Genomic DNA, 21,568 nt, shown 5'->3' on the forward strand with positions numbered 1-21,568 from the left:
ATGCAATGTTATTTGGCGTGTATGACCACAATAGCTTGAGTCATATAATTATGTAGTTATACTGGAAATTCAGGCAGAGTGTCGATGCGGGAGAGTCAAAAGCAAACATCATGGTAGAGTTCCAGAGAACTAAATAGAGATAGGAGGAAACAATAATGTCCATGGATCTTAGCCATGATAGCTGGGCATCAATACCATTGTGTTTACTTGCATAGGCAGGCACTAGCATTGAGATGTCAATGTACTAATAAGGGTCAAAGAGTAAGAAAAACCTCTCCAGCTTTGGGCAGGACCAAAACATATGAACATGGTTCATGGGGCCTCTCCTACATTGCTCACAGACATCCTCCACCCCTTCGTACAGCCGGCTCATTCTTGATTTTGTGAGGTGCGCCCTGAATACTACCTTCAGCTGTATCAGCCCAACCTCATACACAAAGCCAAGGCATTCACCCTCCGCAGCACCTCACATCACAGTCCCTCAGCTCTTCCTCCCACTTTGCCTTAATCCCCCCCAAGGACTCCAGAATCCTCCCGTGAATTGGCAAGACAACCCCCTTTCCAACCCACCCCGCTGACAGCACTGCCTCCAACAGCGAGGAGGTCGATGCTATCTGGAAGGTCGGGTAAACCTTCCACGCAAAGTCCCGAACCTGCATATACCTAAACCTTCTCCCCCCTATGCCAACCCATACATCTCTTCCGCTCCACTAAACTCGCAAATCGCTCCCCTAGGAACAAGGCCTTAATTTCCTTGATCTCCTTCTCGTCCCATCCCCAAAACCTCACATCCATCCTTCCCGGTTCAAACCCATGATTCCACATAATCGCCATCCCCCCTGATCCAGCCCCCAGCTTAAAGTGTTGCCTGAAGTGTCTCCAAATCTTCAATATAGCCACCACCACTGGACTCACCGAGTACTTTCCAGGGACCATCAGGAGTGGCACCGTTACCAACGCCCGCAACCCCTTCCCCCTACAAGAGCCCGTTTCCATCCTTACCCACAGTCACCCCCCTTGCTGCAGCTCCGCACCTTCTCTGCAATCACCGCCCAATAGTGATACAGAAAGTTTGGTAGGTCTAACCCCCCTGCCTGCCATCCACTTTGCAGGATCACCTTCCTAATCCTAGTCACCTCCCCCCACCCCACCCCAAATGAATGAGGAGATCAGCCTATTCACCCCCCTGAAGAAGGACTTAGGCAAAAAGACTGGCAGACATTGAAATAAAACAGGAATCACAACAAAACATGCATTTAACTGCCCGCGCGCGGCCCGCCAGCGACATAGGGAGATTGTCCCACCTCAGCAAATCGGCAAATCCCCACCAAACTAGTGAAATTGAGCTTCCGAAGCCCTGCCCAGTCCCGGGCCACCTGCACCCCCAAATACCTAAAGTGAGTCACTGCCAAGCGGAATGACAGTCCCCCCACCCCCGCTCCTACTCGCAGCAGGAATACAAAAAAATACTCACTTTTACCTAAATTAAATTTATACCCCGAAAATGTCCCGAATCTCTGGAGCAGTTCCATTATACTCCCCACCGACGTGCGCGGTTCTGAAATATACAACAGCAGATCATCGGCATACAGAGATCCCCTATGTTCCATGTCCCTCACTATCCCCTCCCACAATCCCGAGCTCCTCAGCACAATGGCGTCAATGCCATGCTCCAATCCACCCCCCTACTATCAACTCATGGGTGTCCAGATCCAGATTGGCACCCAACACCCTCTTCACAAACCTCGCATCGTCCCAGTTGGGGCCACACATGCTCGCCAGGACCACCAACCTCCCCTCGAGCACACCCATCACTATCACATACCTGCCCCCCTGATCTGCTACCACCTTCTCCATCTGAGACCGTATCCTCTTGTCCACTATTACCGCTGCCCCCGAGCCCTACTGTCAAACCCCAAGTGAAACACCTCACTCACCCATCCTGGTCCTTCACCCTCAAATGGGTCTCTTGCAGCATCATCACATTGACCTTTAAGCTCTTCAAATGTGTAAAAACTCTCGATCTTTTCACCGATCCCCCTAACCTCCTCACGTTCCATGCCACTATCCTGACTGGGAGGGTCTCACACACCCTGCCCCTCCTATCTGCCATCATCATAACCCTGGGCCCTGCCCCTCTGGCCTGACCTGCCCCATCCTTTTGTTACCATCAAATCCTTCCCCTTCCCTCCCAGAATCCCCACAATCACTTCCTCTTGCAAACACCTCTTCCAGTTTTGATCCCATCCCCCCACCTTTCATACCTCCCAGGCCCATCAAAACCTGCTCGACCAGGTTTCAACAATCGCGGCCCTTCCCCCCCCCCACCACTCTCCCGTTCACTAGCCAACCTTCGCTTGCCAGTGCAGACTCCCCTGCCCAAAACAGAGAAAAAAAGAGAATGAAAAAGCAAGACCCCATCCCCTAAATCCAAGTCCCATCTCTCATTTCAGTCACAGTCTTTTGGCCTTCGCCGCCTCCACCATCTCAAAATAGAAATCCCTCAAGTTGTGCGTCACTCTCATCTTTGCAGGGTAGACCACTCCAAAGCTCATAACGTTGCTGTGCAGTACCGCCTTCACCTGTTTAAAGGCCGCCCACCTCTCGCCAGCTCCGCCTTCAAGCCTTGGCATATTTGTAAACCAACAGCTTTCCACTTCACCTCTCGTCTTTGCTTCGCCCAATTCAGGACCTTCGCCTTCACATGAAACATATGGAAGCAAATTATGATTGCCCTCGGTGGCTCATTTTCATTCGACTTTGGCCTGAATGACCGATGTGCCCTGTCCAACTCATATCGGGGGGGGGGGGGGGGTTCTTCCCTCTCCCTCAACACCTCTGCCAGCATCTTCGCAAAATACTCGGTCGGCTTCATGCCCTCCACCCCCTGGGGCAGGCTGCCTTGATCTGTTCTCCAGGTCCTCCACCTTAGCTGTGAGCTCTTTGTTGGCCTCCACCAACCTCTGCAGCTCCTCACCCATCGAAGTGAACTAATCACTGTGCTGCGACAGAGCCTCCTCCACCCACTTCAGTTCTTTTGTTGCTCCCGCAACATCTTCATCACTGCAGCCTTTACTGAGACAATCGTCTCCTCCACCCACTCTTTCATCGCAGCCATCATCTCCCTCCGCAGCACCTCCATGTGCTTGGTGAATTGCCATCACCTTGGTCAGAGTTTCCACTGTGAGGTGAACGGCCCCACCCAGCGATCCAACCTCCACCAACTCACTCGATCGCGGGCCTTCTTTACAGTGCCCTCCCCTGGGTCTTCGACATTTCACACCTTCCTTATAACTTCGCACACTAGCTCATTCAAAAAATGCCCCAGAAACCGGGCATTAAAGTCGAAAAACCAGAGCCTCGAGCAAGAGCCACCTAATGTGCGACCTCCATCTACATGCTGCCACCGGAAGTCCCAACTGAAACAATTTAATCTTTATCGCTGCACCTTTTATATTTCTTCTTTTATAGTTTTCCTATTGATCTTTGCCTTGCTTACCTCAATGGTCACTTCCAGTAAAGCATTCCATGTTCTAATAATTATGTGAGAAAAATTCTGATAACCTTTCCCCTTCATTCTTGTGATAATGCTGAGTTTGTGTTATGATATGCTGCTCGGTGTACTTCCTATATGCTGCATCCTTAGGGACGGATTGCAGGACAGTAAGAATTCAGGAGTACAAAATTCTTAACTTCTCATAAGGATTTATTTTGGGACAGTTATGTGCTATATTTATTTCATACATTTGCTGTATTACAATGATGGGTGAATTACTGTTGCATTTAGGCTACAAAAGGACCAATGAAACCATCAGGAACTGCACTCCAGATTTCAAACACTATGGGGAATCTATTAGCCCAAACAAATGTTTGATGCCATTAGTGTACTTTTAAAATTTACATTTATATGCAGACAAAAAGATATATACATATCAGTACTATAGTTAGCTAAATTATACCTTTAACTGAATATGGAAATTATAACTTTCACAGATTGATCACTTTGGATTTGCTGAAGATGCTACATTCAACCAAAGATATCTGATGGCAGACAAATATTGGAATCACAATGGAGGCCCCATTCTTTTCTATACAGGAAATGAAGGAGACATCACATGGTTCTGTAACAATACAGTAAGACCAATTTACCTTACAAGTTTTCTTTCTCTTTTGTTTCTGCCCTGAAATCATTGACTTTTGTTTCCATAGTTGTGTATTGTGTCTCTACCCCTTTCCCCCTCCTCCAATATGACAATTTTTCATTCGTGAGCTAACCTGGGGAAGGGGTGGTGGGTGGGGAGAGGAGGGTAGAATTTCAGCTGAGTCCAATTCTCTCCTCGCCAGAAATTAATTTGCATACTTTCCAGCAGAGATTACTGTTTCGCAATCAGGAAACAGGGCTACTTTTTGTCACTAGTAGTTTTATATCACTATAGATTTGATACTATTATATAATGAAATTGGAGCTATTAAAATGTTAAAGCGTTGGTAGTGCTGAGTTTATAATAAATTTTTTCAAACCTAGAATATCTAGACAATTTTATACATTGTATGCTCATTTTGTGAGCTGGAAGGGGTGAAATGTCGGCACCAAGGTGTGCTGATTGCAAGGATGCAGAGAATATTGTAAACTTGGGCAGGTTCTTTGATAGACATACACACCGATTTTCTGGTATTGACAGTGCTAAGTTGGTGCAATCTTCATAGGTTCAGGTCCAGGGATGTCACCCCTGGAAGTGCTTTCTTGTGTGCAACAATGACGCTGTGAATTTATTTTATTTATTTATTTTTTTTAATTTAGAGTATCCAATTCATTTTTTCCAATTAAGGGGCAGTTTAGCATGGTCAATCCACCTGGCCTGCACATCTTTGGGTTTTGGGGGCGAAACCCACGCAAACACGGAGAGAATGTGCAAACTCCACATGGACAGTGACCCATAGCCGGGATCAAACTTGGGACCTCGGCGCCGTGAGGCAGCAGTGCTACTCACTGCGCCACCGTGCTGCCGTGTGAATTGCTTTTATCACTCTGTAAGTCTGCTAAAGAACTTCCAGATCATAATAATAATAATCTTTATTGTCACAAGTAGGCTTGCATTAACACCGCAATGAAGCTACTGTGAAAATCCCCTAGTCGCCACATTCCGGCGCCTGTTTGGGTACACGAATGGAAAATTCAGAATGTCCAAATTACCTAACAGCATGTTAGGGACTTGTGGGAGGAAACTGGAGCACCCGGTGGAAACCCACGCAGACACAGGGAGAATGTGTGGACTCCACACAAACAGTGATCCTGGCGCTGCAAAGCAACAGTGCTAACCACTGTGTTACCAGGCCGCCCAATAGACTGTTAATCATTTGATTGTAATAACATACTTGGAAGATTACAGCAGCTTGCAAAATATTCTAATATACTGTCAAGCGTTATTGGCCGGGATTCTCCCCTACCCGGCGGGGCGGGGGGTCCTGGCGGGATGGAGTGGCGTGAACCACTCCGGCGTCGGACGTCCGCGCATGTGCAGGAGCGTCAGCGGCTGCTGACGTCATCCCCGCGCATGTGCAGGGGGTGGGTCACTTCCGCATCGGCCATCGCGGAGGCTATGGCCGATGCGGAAGGGAAAGAGTGCCCCCACGGCACAGGCCCGCCCACAGATCGGTGGGCCCCGACCACGGGCCAGGCCACCCTGGGGCACCCCCGGGGCCAGATCACCCTGCGCCCCCCCCCCCCCCCGCCCAGCACCCCGGCCCACCCGCGCCGCGAGTCCTGCCGGCAAGGTAGGTGGTATGATTCATGCCGGCGGGACTGGCATGACAGCAGCAGGACTTCGGGCCGGAGAATCGCCGGGTGGGGCCTGCCGACCGGCGCGATTCCCGCCCCAGCGGAATTTTCGGTGCTGGAGAACCGCCGCCCCCCGGCGATTCTCCGACCTGGCAGGGGGTCGGAGAATCCCGCCCATTAATTTACTATGGAGCTGTGTTAACAAAAACACTCCATTTTGAATATTCAAAACTTTATTTTCAAAAAGTTTAAAACTTTTTAAACAACAGTTTACAATAAGTGAATTGCTTGTGTGCAGGAACCTTCTTAGAATATTAGATCATCCATATTTTTTTTTAACGTTGATGAACTAAGCTGTGATATCTCTTTTTTCATGCTTTCAGTTTTTAGTTTCCTGCAATTGTTCTCCTCTGCTTCCTCTTGGGGCTTTTACTTCCTCATCAGGACTATGATTTTTCTTGATATGTTAGCCATTTGGTTTTCTGCTTACTCTGTTTGTACTTTCACTTTTGCATTTGTTATATTTGATCAGATTTTCACTTTTCTTGCTAATTACTCGGTTGTCATTATGATTGCAGGTGCATAATGGCACACACACAAGACGATGCAGAGTTAAGGCTGAGCAGAAAAAGATTAGTCTTTGCTCAAAAGCTTTCAATATTGCTCCTGGTCCCAGTCGGCAACCTGTTCCAGCTGTAGCAGTAAGATGCTGTGCTGCATTTCTAAACTGCAATTGTTCAACCCTAATTAGAAATCCAAAGCAACCTACTTTTGTTATTTGTCTCGTACATGTTCCTCTCACCTTTCTGTCTTCTAAATCTAACCAATGAGACTCAATACAATGCAATATTATTTTTTAGTTGAATGTAACCCCTCTCTGACAAGTGTTGCTACTTGCCCTGCTTACTCCTTCTTCATATATCACAGCCTAGCTTTGTAGGTTTATTCTCCACTCCTCTCACTTCATTCGTCAGGCTTCTGGTTATTCCTGTGAAGTTTATTTTCTACCTACTCCTCAGTACTTCCAATTCACTCATTCTGTCCCCTGTATTCATGTGAACAGAAGTTAGGTTAAACTTCTCAAATCATTATTTAATGTTCATTAGCTTCCCTTTAGCTGGCGATAGTTCTGGATCATGCTGTCCCACCTTGCAATTTAGTGTCAGCCTGATTTCTGCCTAGTTCATTAATTCTCTCTGCACAATTAGGTTTTACAATGAAACCCTAGAGATACGGGGCTGGATTCTCTGGTCTCCAAGCCGCGTGTTTCTCGGCAGTGCACGCGATTGGATTGGATTTGATTTATTGTCACGTATACCGAGGTACAGTGAAAAGTATTGTTCAGCGTACAATCCAGACAGATCGTTCCATACATGAAAAAAACATTGGACATATATGAATACACAATGTAAATACATAGGCACAGGCACCGGGTGAAGCATACACAGTGTAGTACTACTCCGTAAAGAAGATGTGTGAAGAGATCAGTTTAGTCCATAAGAGGGTCATTCAGGAGTCTGGTATCAGCTGTTTTTGAACCTGTTAGTACATGATCTTAGACTTTTGTATCTCATGCACAACGGAAGAAGTTGGAAGAGAGAATAACCCAGGTGGGAGGGGTCTTCGATTATGCTGCCCGCTTTCCCAAGGGAGCAGGAGCTGTAGATAGAGTCACTGGATAGGAGGCGGGTTCGCGTGATGGACTGGGCTGTGTTCATGGTTCTCTGTAGTTTCTTACGATCTTGGGCAGAGTAGTTGCCATACCAGGCTGTGATGCAGCCAGATAGGATGCTTTCTATGGTGCATCTGTAAAAATCGGTAAGAGTCAATGTGGACATGCTGAATTTCCTTCGTTTCCTGAGGAAGTATAGGCGCTGTTGTGCTCTTTTTTAAAAAACTTGGAGTACCCAATTAATTTTTTCCAATTAAGGGGCAATTTAGCGTGGCCAATCCACCCAACCTGCACATCTTTTGGGTTGTGGGGGCAAAATCCACGCAAACATGGGGATAATATGCAAACTCCACATGGAATGTGACCCAAAGCCAGGATCGAACCTGGGACCTCGGCGCCGTGAGGCAGCAATGCTAACCACTGCGCCACCGTGCTGCCCGCTGTTGTGCTTTTTTTGTCATAGCGTCAATATGGGTGGACCAGGACAGATTTTTGGTGATGTGCACACCCAGGAATTTGAAGCTGTCAATCATCTACACTTCGGCACCAATGATGCAGACAGAGATGTGTGCAATACTTTGCTTCCTGAAGTCAATGAACAGCTCCTTAGTTTTGCTGATGTTGAGGGAGAGATTGTTGTCATTTTTTTTATTTTTTATTTAAAAAAAAAATTTAAAGTACCCAATTCATTTTTTCCAATTAAGGGGCAATTTTAGCACTGCCAGTCCACCTAGCCTGCACATCTTTGGGTTGTGGGGGCGAAACCCACGTAAACACGGGGAGAATGTGCAAACTCCACATGGACAGTGACCCAGAGCCAGGATCGAACCTGGGACCTCGGCGCCATGAGGCAGCAGGGCTAACCCACTGCGCCACCGTGCTGCCCCAAGATTGTTGTAATTACACGACAACACTAGGTTCTCTGTCTTTCTCCTGTACTCTGACTCATTGTTGTTCGAGATCTGACTCACTACAGTCGTGTCATCAGCAAACTTGTAGATGGAGTTGGAGCAAAATATTCCCACAGTTGTGTGTATATAGTGTTGCTCTTTCTAGCTTTAGTCTATTTGCTCTGTATAGGTCACCTTTGCTCATGAGTCGCCAGGTATCTTTATGATACTGCCACGTGGTTCAAGTTTAGGTTATGATTAATAACACAGCACACCGCTTAGTAAGGATTAAAACAACGGTCATTTATTATATACAACAAGCAATATTAATACCCTAATACTACTTTTTATATAACAAACCTATCACTACTGGCCAATACTTAACTTAGGAAGAGCCCACCAGGTCAGGGAAACGAATGGCTTGTCCAATCAAATCTGGTCCGCGGGATTCAAAAGGCTGCTACAGGTCGGTGGCTAGGTGTCTCTACCGGATAGCGATCGTTGGATTCAAACTTACTGCTGCCGGTGGCTGGTCTTCCGAAGGTCTCGAGCAGGCGAAGATGAGAGAGAGAGGGATCTGAACTTGGACCTTTACTTTTATAGGGCCCAGGGGCTTCCCGCCTCCCGGGGCGGCCCTTGACCCTGAGTCCCAAGTGATTGGATTCTGTCCCCAGTCTCTGGGGTCGATGTGTCCAATGGTGAGACGATTCCTCGATCGGGGGGTGGTCGCTCACCTGTCTTTGTTTCGGCCACTGCAGGCGCCGACAGGTCTGGCCCAGTATTGAATTGCTAATAAGTTGCAATTGTTCCCGGGGATAGCCGATTTAACTGTGGATGTCTGAGTTGATTAGATGTAAACAGTCCTGAATGAAACTGCGGATACCTGGGTTGAAGGGCTGTTGATAGCCCTGAGTATCGATCTGGGCTATGTTCCCAGAGCTGAATATGCGAACCTGTCTGCAGCTGCCTGCTTGTGTCTTCTTGGCTGCTTTTCCCAGCAGTCTTTCGGGTTAGCCATTTTAAACTGGGTTTTGGCCAGATTAATCGGAACGCAGCCATTTTACATGGCTACATGCCCGCCTTGTGATCCTAACGCGAAGTGTGAAGGATCACATAAAGTTTGTCCTCTTTGTTTCCTGACTGGGGGGGTACCTCCCACATGGCCACTACTCTGACCCTAGCTATGCACAAAAATTTACCTAAACAATTCTTGAGGACGCTATGTCAGGCAGGGGCATGTGTCTATAAAAGAATAAACTGGGAACCTCTAATTCTACCTAAACACTCTATACTCCTAAACATTGCATTATCCTATCTTCCTAAAACATACAACAACAATCACAATATTTAATATACTCTTTCCTGGCTTGGCAGTCAAGCTCAGGATCATACATTTTTTTTTAATGAAACGTTCCGTATATTTCTTTATTTACAGGAATAATGCACGTGAATACTCTTTATAGGTCACGGGGTCTGGGGTCTGGTCATAGCCGAATATCGGGGATCGGATCCGATATACCGGGGTTCAAGCGCGGTACGCTCTCCTTTTCCACTTGCGGAGGCGCATGGTCTGTACTGCACAACTGAGTATAGCCAATGCCAACAGTGCCTCAATGATGTATGATAGGGAGTACCAAGTTATGAGCTTGGCACACCAGGATAATGCAGCGTAGTTGGTGACTGGGCCCTCGGTACTACGGGGCAGTGAAGCGCTAACAGCAGGGGGGTTTGGAGTAATGGGGTCCGCGTTCCTGCGCAACAAAAGGTCCATCAAAAATATGTTGAGCAAGAAGAAAGGAGTCCTCATGGCTGTCTTCTTTCTTTCCTTTTCCTGTGTTCGCTGGTTTTCTCCGGACTTGGAGCTTCTGGAGTTCTGTAAGACAAGCGTAGTGTGTGTAAATACTTTGGTTTAATATCTGGTGTGTTAGTGTGTCTGTCCTTCTTGGGGGCCAATTAAACCCTTATAATTGGTCACAGTATGTGACTCTTCCCCCCCATTTTTTTTCAAAACAAATGTTTGGACACGGCACACTTCCCAATGGTGGACCAGTGCTAACTTTACCATCCAAATGCTCTAGGATGTAAATAGCATGTGGCAGCAACCCAAAGGTTGCCTAAATAAAATAAACGGTTTTTGAAAGTAAAGTTCGAATGAGGTGCGTGTGGGCCGCGACAGGTATGATTTAGGTGGAGTCCCCGGGTAGGACGGCTACCAATACCGTATCTTCCCTACCCGAGCGTTTTTGACCAACAGGGGGGTCCCCAGGCAGTGCGGGTCTCACGCCGTTTCTCCACTGCCTGAGCGACCAAAGAACGGACAAAAATGTAGTCATCATGGTGGGGTTACTGTTCTGATTATACCATCCAATCAGAAGAGTAGCTACGATCGGGCGTCTGGTTTGGTGGGCCTCTGAGGCAAGTCCTCAGAGGTATCGGCAGAATGGGCGTGTGGCGGTGGTGGGTGTCTGAGTCAAGTCCTCAGAGGTATCGGCCGAATGGGCGTGTGGCCGCGGTGGGGGTCAGTGGGAAAAGTTAAAAAGTTCAGGTGAATGGTTGTGGGGCGGTGAGAAAATTCTCCTGTAGGACGAACAACATTTAACAAACAGACAGACAACATAAAACATTCTGCAGGTTCCATCAGAAAGGACAACACTTTTCACCAAGTGTCTCCTTTAAATCATCATGTGGATACCTCAGTTCTCGGTTGCGAACAGGGTCGCAAAAGGGTTGGCGGAGTCAGGCCCGAGGTCGTCACCGTCTCCCGGGTGCCAAACTCTTGAGTGGATCAGGGCGGAAAGGGCTGCGTGGTGTGAGTTGGGATCGTCCTCGTCGTTGCGGACGGGTCTGCAGGAGTTGTCGCGGTGCCAATGAGTGGTGTCGAGTTGGGTGGGGACAAAGTCTGGGTCGTCCGTGTAGTTTGATGGTGGTGGTGGGGTTTATTTAAGTAGGTGATGAGGAAGGGGTCACTGGAGTCGAAGTCGGAGTTGCTGGGTGTGGGACCAGGATGGTAGGGAGGCGTGCTGTGGCTGTCGTCAGAGTCACAGTCGCTGTCTGTGCTGCTGCAGTCTGTGGGCGTTCCAGGGTGGAGCGTAAAGTTCGTGGGTGGAGTCGGTGGCGAGTCCGTGTCTGGGCTGGACGTGGAAGGGGTGGGTGTGATGATGTTGGATGTGGGCGGGGTTAGGTCGTCTGCGTCAAGCATGACGTGGTGGGAGTGGTTTGACTGTGGTCCATAAACCTTGAGCTGGTTTATGTGAAACCATGCGGTCTTACCATTTTGGTATTTAATTTTATATACCGACGGGCTTATTTTGTCCGTAATTGAATAGGGACCCGAGTATTTTGGAGACAGAAACGTGCTAGGGTTGTACACGGACAACATTACTTGCTGTCCTATGTTGTACTCCGTGGCATGTACTGCCTTAGCAAAACAGGCCTTGCTCTGTTTTCTTTTAGTGCCCAATTTAACAGCGGCTGCTAGCTGAGCCGTTTTTATATTTGCAAGTAGTTGTTCCACTGCCTTCTCGTGGGTGAGGGCCGTGACTTCGGGGCTGGTTAGGTCTAAACCTAGCAAGTATTCTGTCCCTTTCATGGGCGTCTGGTCATGAGGGTGTGTGGGGTGAAACCTGTGGAGGTGGAAACAGTGTTACGCAAAAGCATCAGCGCAAACGGGAGGACCGAATCCCAAGTGGTGTTGTTTTGCTGGACCATTTTTCTAAGGGTTGTTTTTAGGGTCCGATTCATGCGCTCCACTATACCACTCGACTGAGGGTGGTACGCAATGTGAAATTTTTGGGTTATGCCAAATATCGTGAGGACGTTCTGCATGACCCGTCCCGTAAAGTGAGAACCTTGGTCCGATTCAATACTGCGGGGGAGTCCCCATCTTGTGAAGATGTGGTGGGTTAGGATTTTGGCGGTGGTTTTCGCGGTGTTGGTGCGGGCTGGAAATGCTTCCACCCACTTTGTAAAAGTGTCAGTGACCACCAGAACATATTTATAGCCATTCCTGCAAGGGGGCAATGGACCTATAAAATCGATCTGGATGTTAGTCCAGGGGCCGTTAACGGGTCGGGTGTGGCTGAGATGTGCCTTTTTGGCATACCTATCTGGGTTGTTTTGCGCGCAGATGAGGCAATCTTCGATGTAATGGGATACATCCTCTTTAAGATTTGGCCACCAACAAAGCTGCTTGAGGTGGGCTGCGGTGGGTTCTATTCCCTGGTGTCCATGGCTGTCATGGAATAGACAGATCATCTGATTCCTATCTTGTACAGGAACCACGTAAAGGCTGTCTAAAGCACCACACCATCATGTGTGGTTATGGTATCCCGGTACCTCTCGTATGAGGCTGGAAACTTCCCTTTCACGATCTCAGTGAGAGCGCTATCCTGCTCCTGGGCCGCTACTAGATCCTCGATCCTAGTCTGCGCGACCTGAACTGCACTCACTGGCGCACTCACTGGGGCGCTCCCGGGGGGCTTCCAAAAGTACCCATGCCTGGATCCTGCCTTAGCCAGCGCGTCGGCTTTTACATTTCCAGGGGGGGACGAACGATGGTGGCTGTGGACTTTTATAATGCCAAAAGTCCTGTTCTTGGCCTTTTCCAGAATATGGCGGAGTAATGGGGCTGAGGGGAGAAGTTTTCCATCCGCTGAAACAAATCCTCTTGTTTCCCAGAGGGGCAGAAATTCGGTGAGACTGTTGCAGACGTACAGACTGTCTGAATATATGTCTGCTGGGCTGGGGAAGGAATCTGGATGGTCTACAATGTAGGCGATGGCCGCAAGCTCTGCAGCCTGCGCGCCTAAGTGCCCGGGCAATTTTAATGCGATTTCTTCGAGGGCGCGTCCCTGCGCGTCCTCCACATAAATCCCACAACCTGTTATGCGTTGCCCATCCAGGATTGTGGAAGATCCATCCACATAAATCCTGATGGGGTCACACGTGTCCGGGTGAGGGGGGTTCTGAGATGGAGTGGCTTGTTTTCTGGGGGGTGTTCTGGCTATAAAGGGGCCTGTATTATGGTGGGGCGAGATGATTTCACACTGATGGGGTGTTCCGGGGTATTGTAGATTGTCCGCTAAGTATGTGTGAGTCTTTGTCCGTTTTACTGTGATGTCCCATCCTTGTAAGAGAAGGGTCCACCTAGCAGCACGGATTTGGCTGACGGTACCGTCTTTAAGTCGTCCGTCCAGTAAAAGTTGTGTGGGGGTGTGCTCGGTCAAAATGGTGATGGGGTTCAGTCCGGTAATGTATGAGAAGTACTGGACTGCACAGAAAATCCCTGCTCCACAGCATCTAAAATTCGGGAGGCATAAGCTACGGGTCTTAGCTGGTCGTGCCGTTCCTGCAGGAGCACGGCTGAAAGGGTGCGGTCTGTGGTCGCTACCTCTATGGCAAAAGGGGAAAGCGGGTCGGGAACTTGTAGTGTGGGGGCGGCTATGAGTGCCTGTTTTAATGATTCCACAGCATCCGTATGCTGCGGAAGCCACTCCCAGGGGGCTCCTTTCTTTAGGAGGTCTGAGAGGGGCGCTGCCTTGCTGGAGAAACCGTCAATGTGGTTTCGGCAGTAGCCAACCAGTCCTAAAAACGACCGGAGGGCTGAAACGTTTTGGGGAAGGGGCAATTTAGCGATCGAGTCAATTCTTTTGTGCTCGATCTCGCGTTTGCCGTGTGTGATGATAGTACCCAAATATATCACCTTTTCTTCCAATATTTGGGCCTTCTTGGGGTTTACTTTGCAGCCAATGGAGTGTAGTAACTCCAGGAGTTCGGACAGAAGCTCAATGTGCTCTTCCTTTGTGTCTGTCTGCAATAGTAGATCGTCTACATACTGTACCAGACATTCGGGGCGAGAACATTTGCTAGTCCATTTGCCAGCTGTCGGTGGAAAATGGAGGGGGAGTTGTGGAAGCCTTGTGGCAGGCATGTCCATGTGTACTGCTGAGCTCGGAAAGTGAAGGCAAATTTGTACTGGCATGCCTTTGCCAATGAAATGGACCAGAACCCATTACTGACGTCCAAAACCGTGAAATATCGGGCATGGAGTCCCTGTTTGAGCATGGTCTCGGGACTTGTTGCAACGGTGGGGGCTGCTGCGGGGGTGACTTTATTGAGTTCCCGATAATCAATGGTCAAGCGCCATGATCCGTCGGGTTTCCTCACTGGCCAAATCGGGGCATTATTAGTTGAGGCTACCGATCTTAGGACGCCCTGCTCTAATAAGCTTTCTATGACCTTTAGGATTTCTCCCTCTGCTTCTAGGGGAAACCCGTACTGTTTTTGGGGTCTAGGGTCCGGTCCGGTTATCTGTACGGAACCGGTCATCCGTCCACAGTCGTGTTTGTGGGTTGCAAATGCTGCCCTGCTCTTTTGCAGGACTGCCCTAACCTGGGGGTCCGTGCTGAGTGTGGTGGGGTTGAACCAGAACTCGCCTATGGCGCTGATTTTGTTCATGTAGTCCCCTATATTGAGTGTTGCGGGGGCTCTAGCAGATTTCGCCATCTTCCAGACACACTGGTTGACTGGATCGAAAGAGAGGTGGTGAGAGTTCATGAAGTCGATCCCCAAAATGTGCTGTGCTGTTGGGGGCAGGTCGACTAACACTACGGGGTGTTTTGTACTAATGGTGCCAATTTGGATGGGTACAGGGGTTGTGATATGCCCCTGTTGTCAGTGGCCTGTGAAGCCGCTGAGGGTGATAGTGGATGTGGTGGGCCACGTGTCCTTACCAAGGGTGGAGGAATTTAAGGTTGTGCGGGACCCTCCTGTGTCCCAGAGAAACTCGATCGGCTGTCCCCTAACCTTTACTGCGACTACGGGTCGTCCTGACCTATCCCAAAGGGTATCGCAGACCCAGCTGGGGGAGCCTATACACCGTCATGCCGTTCCGGTCGCATCTGTCTGATCGGGCTAGGCGCTAACGCTATGTATGGGCTCTGCCTTTTTCTTATTGGGAGTGCCTGTTTGTTGGGCTCTCTGTGGTTTCTTAGAGCCATTGCATTCCTTAGCAAAATGTCCCAATTGGCCGCAATTGTAGCACTCTTGCGGCTTGGCTGGGGGGCTGTTCTTTCCCTCGTTTACCCAGGCGGGGTTGTGGAGAGTGGTTCTTACTGCCTGCACGTCTGCGGCGGCTTGGTTTTCCTCGGGTGTTCTAGTGGCTGATTTACCGTGAGCCGCTTGTTCCCAAACGCGGGGCAATCTCTTGACCACCCACTTCTCATTATGAGCCTCCTCCGAGGGGTCATAATTGTTACAGGCATTCTGTCCTGCTTCCGTGGCATGGGAGATAAGGGTGCGGGTCCACTTGGCCATATTGTTTGCGGACAAATGGGTGCGATCTACGTTGCCGAAAACGGCTTCAAAATGAATCCACAAGCGTCCTGCGAACGCTGTGGGGTGTTCGGACTTTTTCTGTCTGCATTTATTCAGACCGTCTACGGGGTCGCCCCGGTATACCCGATCGCATGCAGGATCGCGGTATGCATTTCTGCAAGGGTACCTCCTCCTACATTCTGTGGGTCAGGAAGGGCTGCTGCGACCAATGGGTCTAAGCTGAGGACCGTGAGCTTTACCTGCTCTTTCTCATCCAGGCCGTACATGGTCGCCTGGTGTTTGACGGTGGCAAAGAAATGGTGTGGGTCTGAAGCGGGGAGGAACGGTGTGATTTTGGCACACGCGTCCCGTAATTGGGTCACTGTGAGGGGGGTGGAATATAAGACGTCCGCCGCGTCTGCTGTGGCGGTGCGGTGGGTTGTTACAGGGTTCATGGGAGCCTGTATTATCTGTTGTGTGGGGGGTGGGGGTGCTTTCATCCTTTGGGGTTTTTCCTGCGCACATGCTCCCTGAACATATCTCTGCGCTGTCTCTTGTAATTCTTCCCAATCAGGGCCGTCTTCCTGTTCTAAACTTTCCCCAAAGGTTTCTTGAAATCCTTTTTGGACAGAAAGCAGTGCTTTCAAGTCTGCAATCTGCTTTCGGCACTTTGCATGGTCCAAAGTACTCTGCCTTTGTTCCGTTGTTGTGGCGTGGAGCGCTCTCAAGGCTGCCTTGAGATCACTGCATTGTTTCTGGAGCTTCTCTACCTGGTTTTCTGCTTCTTTCTTTACCAGGACTGCACGCTGCAGGTCCTGATAAGCCTTCTCATATTGTGACTGGAAACTACTCAAGTGCGCCAGACAAGATTGGTGACCCCATTTGGCGTCAGCCACCTCTTGGTCCTTTGCTGCTAATTCCCCTTTCAATTCCTGGTTCTCTTTCTCAATTTCACATATATCGGTTTTACTTATCCGATGTATGCCTTCTATTTCCTTGCGGAGTTTCCTGACGACCTCCTCTGTGCCTCGCAATTGTGCCAGACAGGACACAATTGCCATCGGCTTGCGTGCTTTTGCTAAACTCTTTCTGTGAATCTCACTCAGGTTCTCCCACCAAGTATGCCCTATACTTCCAGGACCTGAGTCGTCGTTACTGCAGAAATCCTTCCACACGGGCCATCCTTTGCCCTGCAGAACTTTGCGGATTTCCACTTCCCAAACGGGACACTGTCCCGCTCCTACGCTGCTGACTGGTGCGACAGCAAAATCTTCGGGGTTCATGAGGCGCTGCATCGCTTGCATTTCCTGCATGGCTCTCTCTTATCTGCTCGTTACGTTCGAATTTGGAACAGGGGGCTAAGGTGGTATGGTAGATAGGGGTACGGCTTGCGCTAATTTCCGAAATACCAACTGACGATAGTTTTGACGCAACAAAAAGTCTATCAGTTTTGCCTTAGAACCCGGTTAGTTACGCATGCATATACACACTTCCGAATTGTGAATTATTAACCAGAACCTCTTGAACACTTGTGGTTTTTTTGTTTTGTTTCCGATTGGATTCTAATTCAAAATGTTGGGGTTCTCCCGGAGTGGTTTTCCACTTCTAAGTCGGGTCCCGTCAGGATGTCGCCAATTATGTTGCTCTTTCTAGCTTTAGTCTATTTGCTCTGTATAGGTCACCTTTGCTCATGAGTCGCCAGGTATCTTTATGATACCGCCACGTGGTTCAAGTTTAGGTTATGATTAATAACACAGCACACTGCTTAGTAAGGATTAAAACAACGGTCATTTATTATATACAACAAGCAATATTAATACCCTAATACTACTTTTTATATAACAAACCTATCACTACTGGCCAATACTTAACTTAGGAAGAGCCCACCAGGTCAGGGAAACGAATGGCTTGTCCAATCAAATCTGGTCCGCGGGATTCAAAAGGCTGCTACAGGTCGGTGGCTAGGTGTCTCTACCGGATAGCGATCGTTGGATTCAAACTTACTGCTGCCGGTGGCTGGTCTTCCGAAGGTCTCGAGCAGGCGAAGATGAGAGAGAGAGGGATCTGAACTTGGACCTTTACTTTTATAGGGCCCAGGGGCTTCCCGCCTCCCGGGGCGGCCCTTGACCCTGAGTCCCAAGTGATTGGATTCTGTCCCCAGTCTCTGGGGTCGATGTGTCCAATGATGAGGCGATTCCTCGATCGGGGGGTGGTCGCTCACCTGTCTTTGTTTCGGCCACTGCAGGCGCCGACAGGTCTGGCCCAGTATTGAATTGCTAATATATTGCAATTGTTCCCGGGGATAGCCGATTTAACTGTGGATGTCTGAGTTGATTAGGTGTAAACAGTCCTGAATGAAACTGCGGATACCTGGGTTGAAGGGCTGTTGATAGCCCTGAGTATCGATCTGGGCTACGTTCCCAGAGCTGAATGTGCGAACCTGTTTGCAGCTGCCTGCTTGTGTCTTCTTGGCTGCTTTTCCCAGCAGTCTTTCGGGTTAGCCATTTTAAACTGGGTTTTGGCCAGATTAATCGGAACGCAGCCATTTTACATGGCTACATAGGGAGTGTGGTAGAGAGCTAAGTATGCATCCTTGCGGGGCCCCGGTATTGAGGACTATCGTGGAGAAGGTGTTGTTGTTTATCCTTACTGATTGTGGCCAATGGGTCAGGAAGTTGAGTATCCAGTTGCAGAGGGAGGAGCCAAGTCCTAGATTTTGAAGTTTTTGTATGAGCTTGGCTGGGATTATGGTGTTGAAGGCGGAGCTGTAATCAATGAATAGGAGTCTGACATCGGAGTCCTTATTGTCAAAGTGCTCCAGGGATTAGTGTAGGGCCAGAGAGTTGCTGTGGACCTGTTGTGGCTGTATGTGAATTGCAGTGGATCAAGGTATTCTGGGAGTATGGAATTGCTGTGTCTCATGACCAACTCCTCAAAGCACTTCATAATGATAGATGTCAAGGCCACCAGATGGTAGTCGTTGAGGCATGTTGCTTGGTTCTTCTTTGGCACCAGTATGATGGTGGCCTTCTTGAAGCAGGTGAGCACTTGGAATGGCGTAAGGAGAGGTTGAGGATGTCTGCGAACACACCCACCTGTTGGTCTATGCAGGATCTGAGTGCACAGCCAGGGGCTCCATCAGGACCCGTTGTTCTGAGGGTTCACTTTCAAGAAGGCCGATCTAACTTTGGAGGCTGTGATGGCAGGTATGCTGTGTCCGAGGTTGCTGGGACAGTTGACAATGGTTTGATGGTTTCCTGCTCAAACCGAGCACAGAATGGATTGAGTTCATTGTGTATTTCTTGCCTGTCTTGAATGCCTCAGACCTGACCTTCAATAGGGAGTGAATCTCCCGATTAACCCATGGTTTCCAATAGGAGAACGTACATCCTACCTTCTTTCTACACCCTTGCTGATGAAGTCTGTGACGGTGGTGGCATACTCACTTTGGTTGGCCGCTGAGTTCTTGAATATGTGTAATGACCTCCAATTGGCATTATTGGTTGGCCAATTGGAGTATGAGCTCCCTCAATGATAGCTCATTGAGGGGACTCATATAAGCACCTGTGTAGGCTTTGTGAGGCAGTCTTAAGTTGACTGGAATGCTAGCAGCACTGTTTGGAGCTGCTCTTGTATATAAGTTATTGCGAATAAATACTGGTGTGGTGACGGAACCCCTGCCTCCTGTGGATTATTACAGTGGCGACGAGGTAAACAAAGAACCTTGCGGAGACCAGCTGCCGCACTCGGAGGGTAAGCCTTGCTCTTTCAAAAATGCCTCTTTTTGGGAAGTTGGATGCATTCGACCCGACTATTAAGGATTGGTCCCAGTATGTGGAGAGAATGTGTTACTTTTTCCAGGCCAATGAGATAACGGAGGACGGAAGGAAATGGGTTATACTGCTGTTGGCGTGCGGACCCTCAGCCTTCGCCATTATACGTAGTCTAACTTATCCCGATACGCCGGACACGATACCTTTCCAAGAATTAACAAAATTGGTGGAAGAGCACTATGACCCAAACCCACTGACGAATGTGATATAAAATAGTCACTTGAAAGATATTAGTTACTGTAATGTAGATATAGGCCGGTCTAATTCATGTTAGTTCACAGACAAAGGATTTCAGAGAGCATGGCAAAGGAGGGGCGATGGGGTGTTTAGAGTATGAGGAGAAAAGGATGCTGGGTAATAAGAGGCCAGGGGAAGGGATGAGAAGTGAGCCAATTAGGATGTATGGCCAGGTCAGGAGGGGTATAGGATGACCCATGGGAATCGTGTATGTGAAACTTGATGCCATTTGAATGTGTTGGTAGAGATGTCTTTGTTCTACAGAATCACTCGATTCCGGAGACCCAGGAGGCAGCTTGCGTTCTGGGTTTGTGTGAAATGAGTCAGACTTGCAAGTCAAATAAAAATAACTAATGCTATGCCTACAAATCCATCTCGAGTTTTATTGAGGCCAGACTGACGGGTAAAGAATTTATTATTTCTCACCACCCCTCATTTTGCGTAGGTACAGATTCTACACAACGAAGTGGGAAGACAGAGAGTCAGTCACGAATTTCTTGACCCGCCTGAGGAGGCTGGCGGAAAAATGTGGGGTTCGGCCCGACGCTAAATGAAATGCTTTGGGACCAGTTAGTGTGCGGCATAAATGACCTCCAAATACAGAAGCGCCTGTTGGCGGAAACGCAGCTAGACTGCAGGTGGACGTTACAGCTCGCACTGTCCCTAGAAAAGGCAGCAAGTGGGACGCAGGAACTACAGGGCACGCCAATGGAGGTAGGTACCTGGCAGAGGGACTACCACAATGGCTCTAGCTTCCAGATAGCCGCCCTCAGGAAAAGCCTGAGGAACAGAGGGCCAAAGGAAAACCCCAGAACTGCCCCCAAGTCTGCTAGGACTAACTGGAGACAGAGGGAACTACCGGCTCAGGCTCCCCCAACAGAGAAGGACCGTTTCTGGCACCAGACAGAGTGGAGTAACAGCGACAGAAACCCTAGAAGGAGGTGGCAAAAGAGGAATAGCAGGTGGGGACGCAGGGAAGTACACTACCTAGATGCCCCATCCTCCTCCGAAGGGGAACAGTTATATAATATTGCGACGAAGGAAGCAGAACCTATTAAGATTACCCCACGGGTGAACGGTCGGCCGACAATAATGGAAATAGACACGGGTGCGGCCGTATCAGTAATGGGAGCGGCAGCATTTAAAAAAATCAAAGATGGACTCCAGCCACTAACCCTAACAAAAACATTGATGAAACTTAAAACCTACATGGGGGAACCCCTGGAAGTTCTAGGCACGACTCATGTACCCGTGGAATATGACAAACAATTGCTCAGATTACCATTGACGATAGTAGAGGGCACCGGACCGAACTTAATAGGACGGAACTGGCTGAAAGACCTAAACTTAGATTGGATGAAAATTTTCCAGAGTGGAAGCGTGCAGTTGAGTGGAGTACTCCAAAAATACCCGGACGTCTTCCAAGAAGGTTTTGGGGAAATTATAGGCGCCAAAGCAACTTTGCACGTGGACCCAGAAGCCCTTCCGAAATTTTGTAAGGCCAGGCCGGTACCTTTTGCATTAAGGAGGAAAGTAGATGTCGAAATAGAAAGGTTACGGTGTGATGGCATTATCAGACCAGTACAGTTCTCGGAATGGGCAGCGCCAATGGTACCAATTTTGAAGCCAGACGGCTCGATACGTCTCTGTGGAGATTTCAAACAGACGGTAAACAAATACGCACTGCCGGACAAATACCCGATCCTGAAAATAGACGACCTATATGCCAAATTGGCAGGTGGGCTTTTGTTCACAAAACTGGACGTGAGCCATGCCTACCTGCAGTTAAAACTGGACAAGGACTCCCAGAAGTTCGCTGCGATCAACACCCTGAAGGGACTTT

The 21,568-nt window shown here is 48.9% G+C and overlaps 1 protein-coding gene across 1 annotated transcript in view; it reads left to right on the top strand.

The window, feature by feature from the left end:
- Nucleotides 1-21,568, top strand: part of prcp (prolylcarboxypeptidase (angiotensinase C)) — a 66,016-nt gene that overhangs the window by 21,021 nt on the left and 23,427 nt on the right. The window contains exon 2 of the mRNA XM_072476549.1: nucleotides 3,994-4,134. Coding sequence (XP_072332650.1) covers nucleotides 3,994-4,134 — 141 coding nt within the window. The remainder of the gene's footprint in view (nucleotides 1-3,993; nucleotides 4,135-21,568) is intronic.

The sequence above is a fragment of the Scyliorhinus torazame genome, chromosome 15 (genome assembly GCF_047496885.1).
Source record: "Scyliorhinus torazame isolate Kashiwa2021f chromosome 15, sScyTor2.1, whole genome shotgun sequence".
Lineage (NCBI taxonomy): Eukaryota > Metazoa > Chordata > Chondrichthyes > Carcharhiniformes > Scyliorhinidae > Scyliorhinus > Scyliorhinus torazame.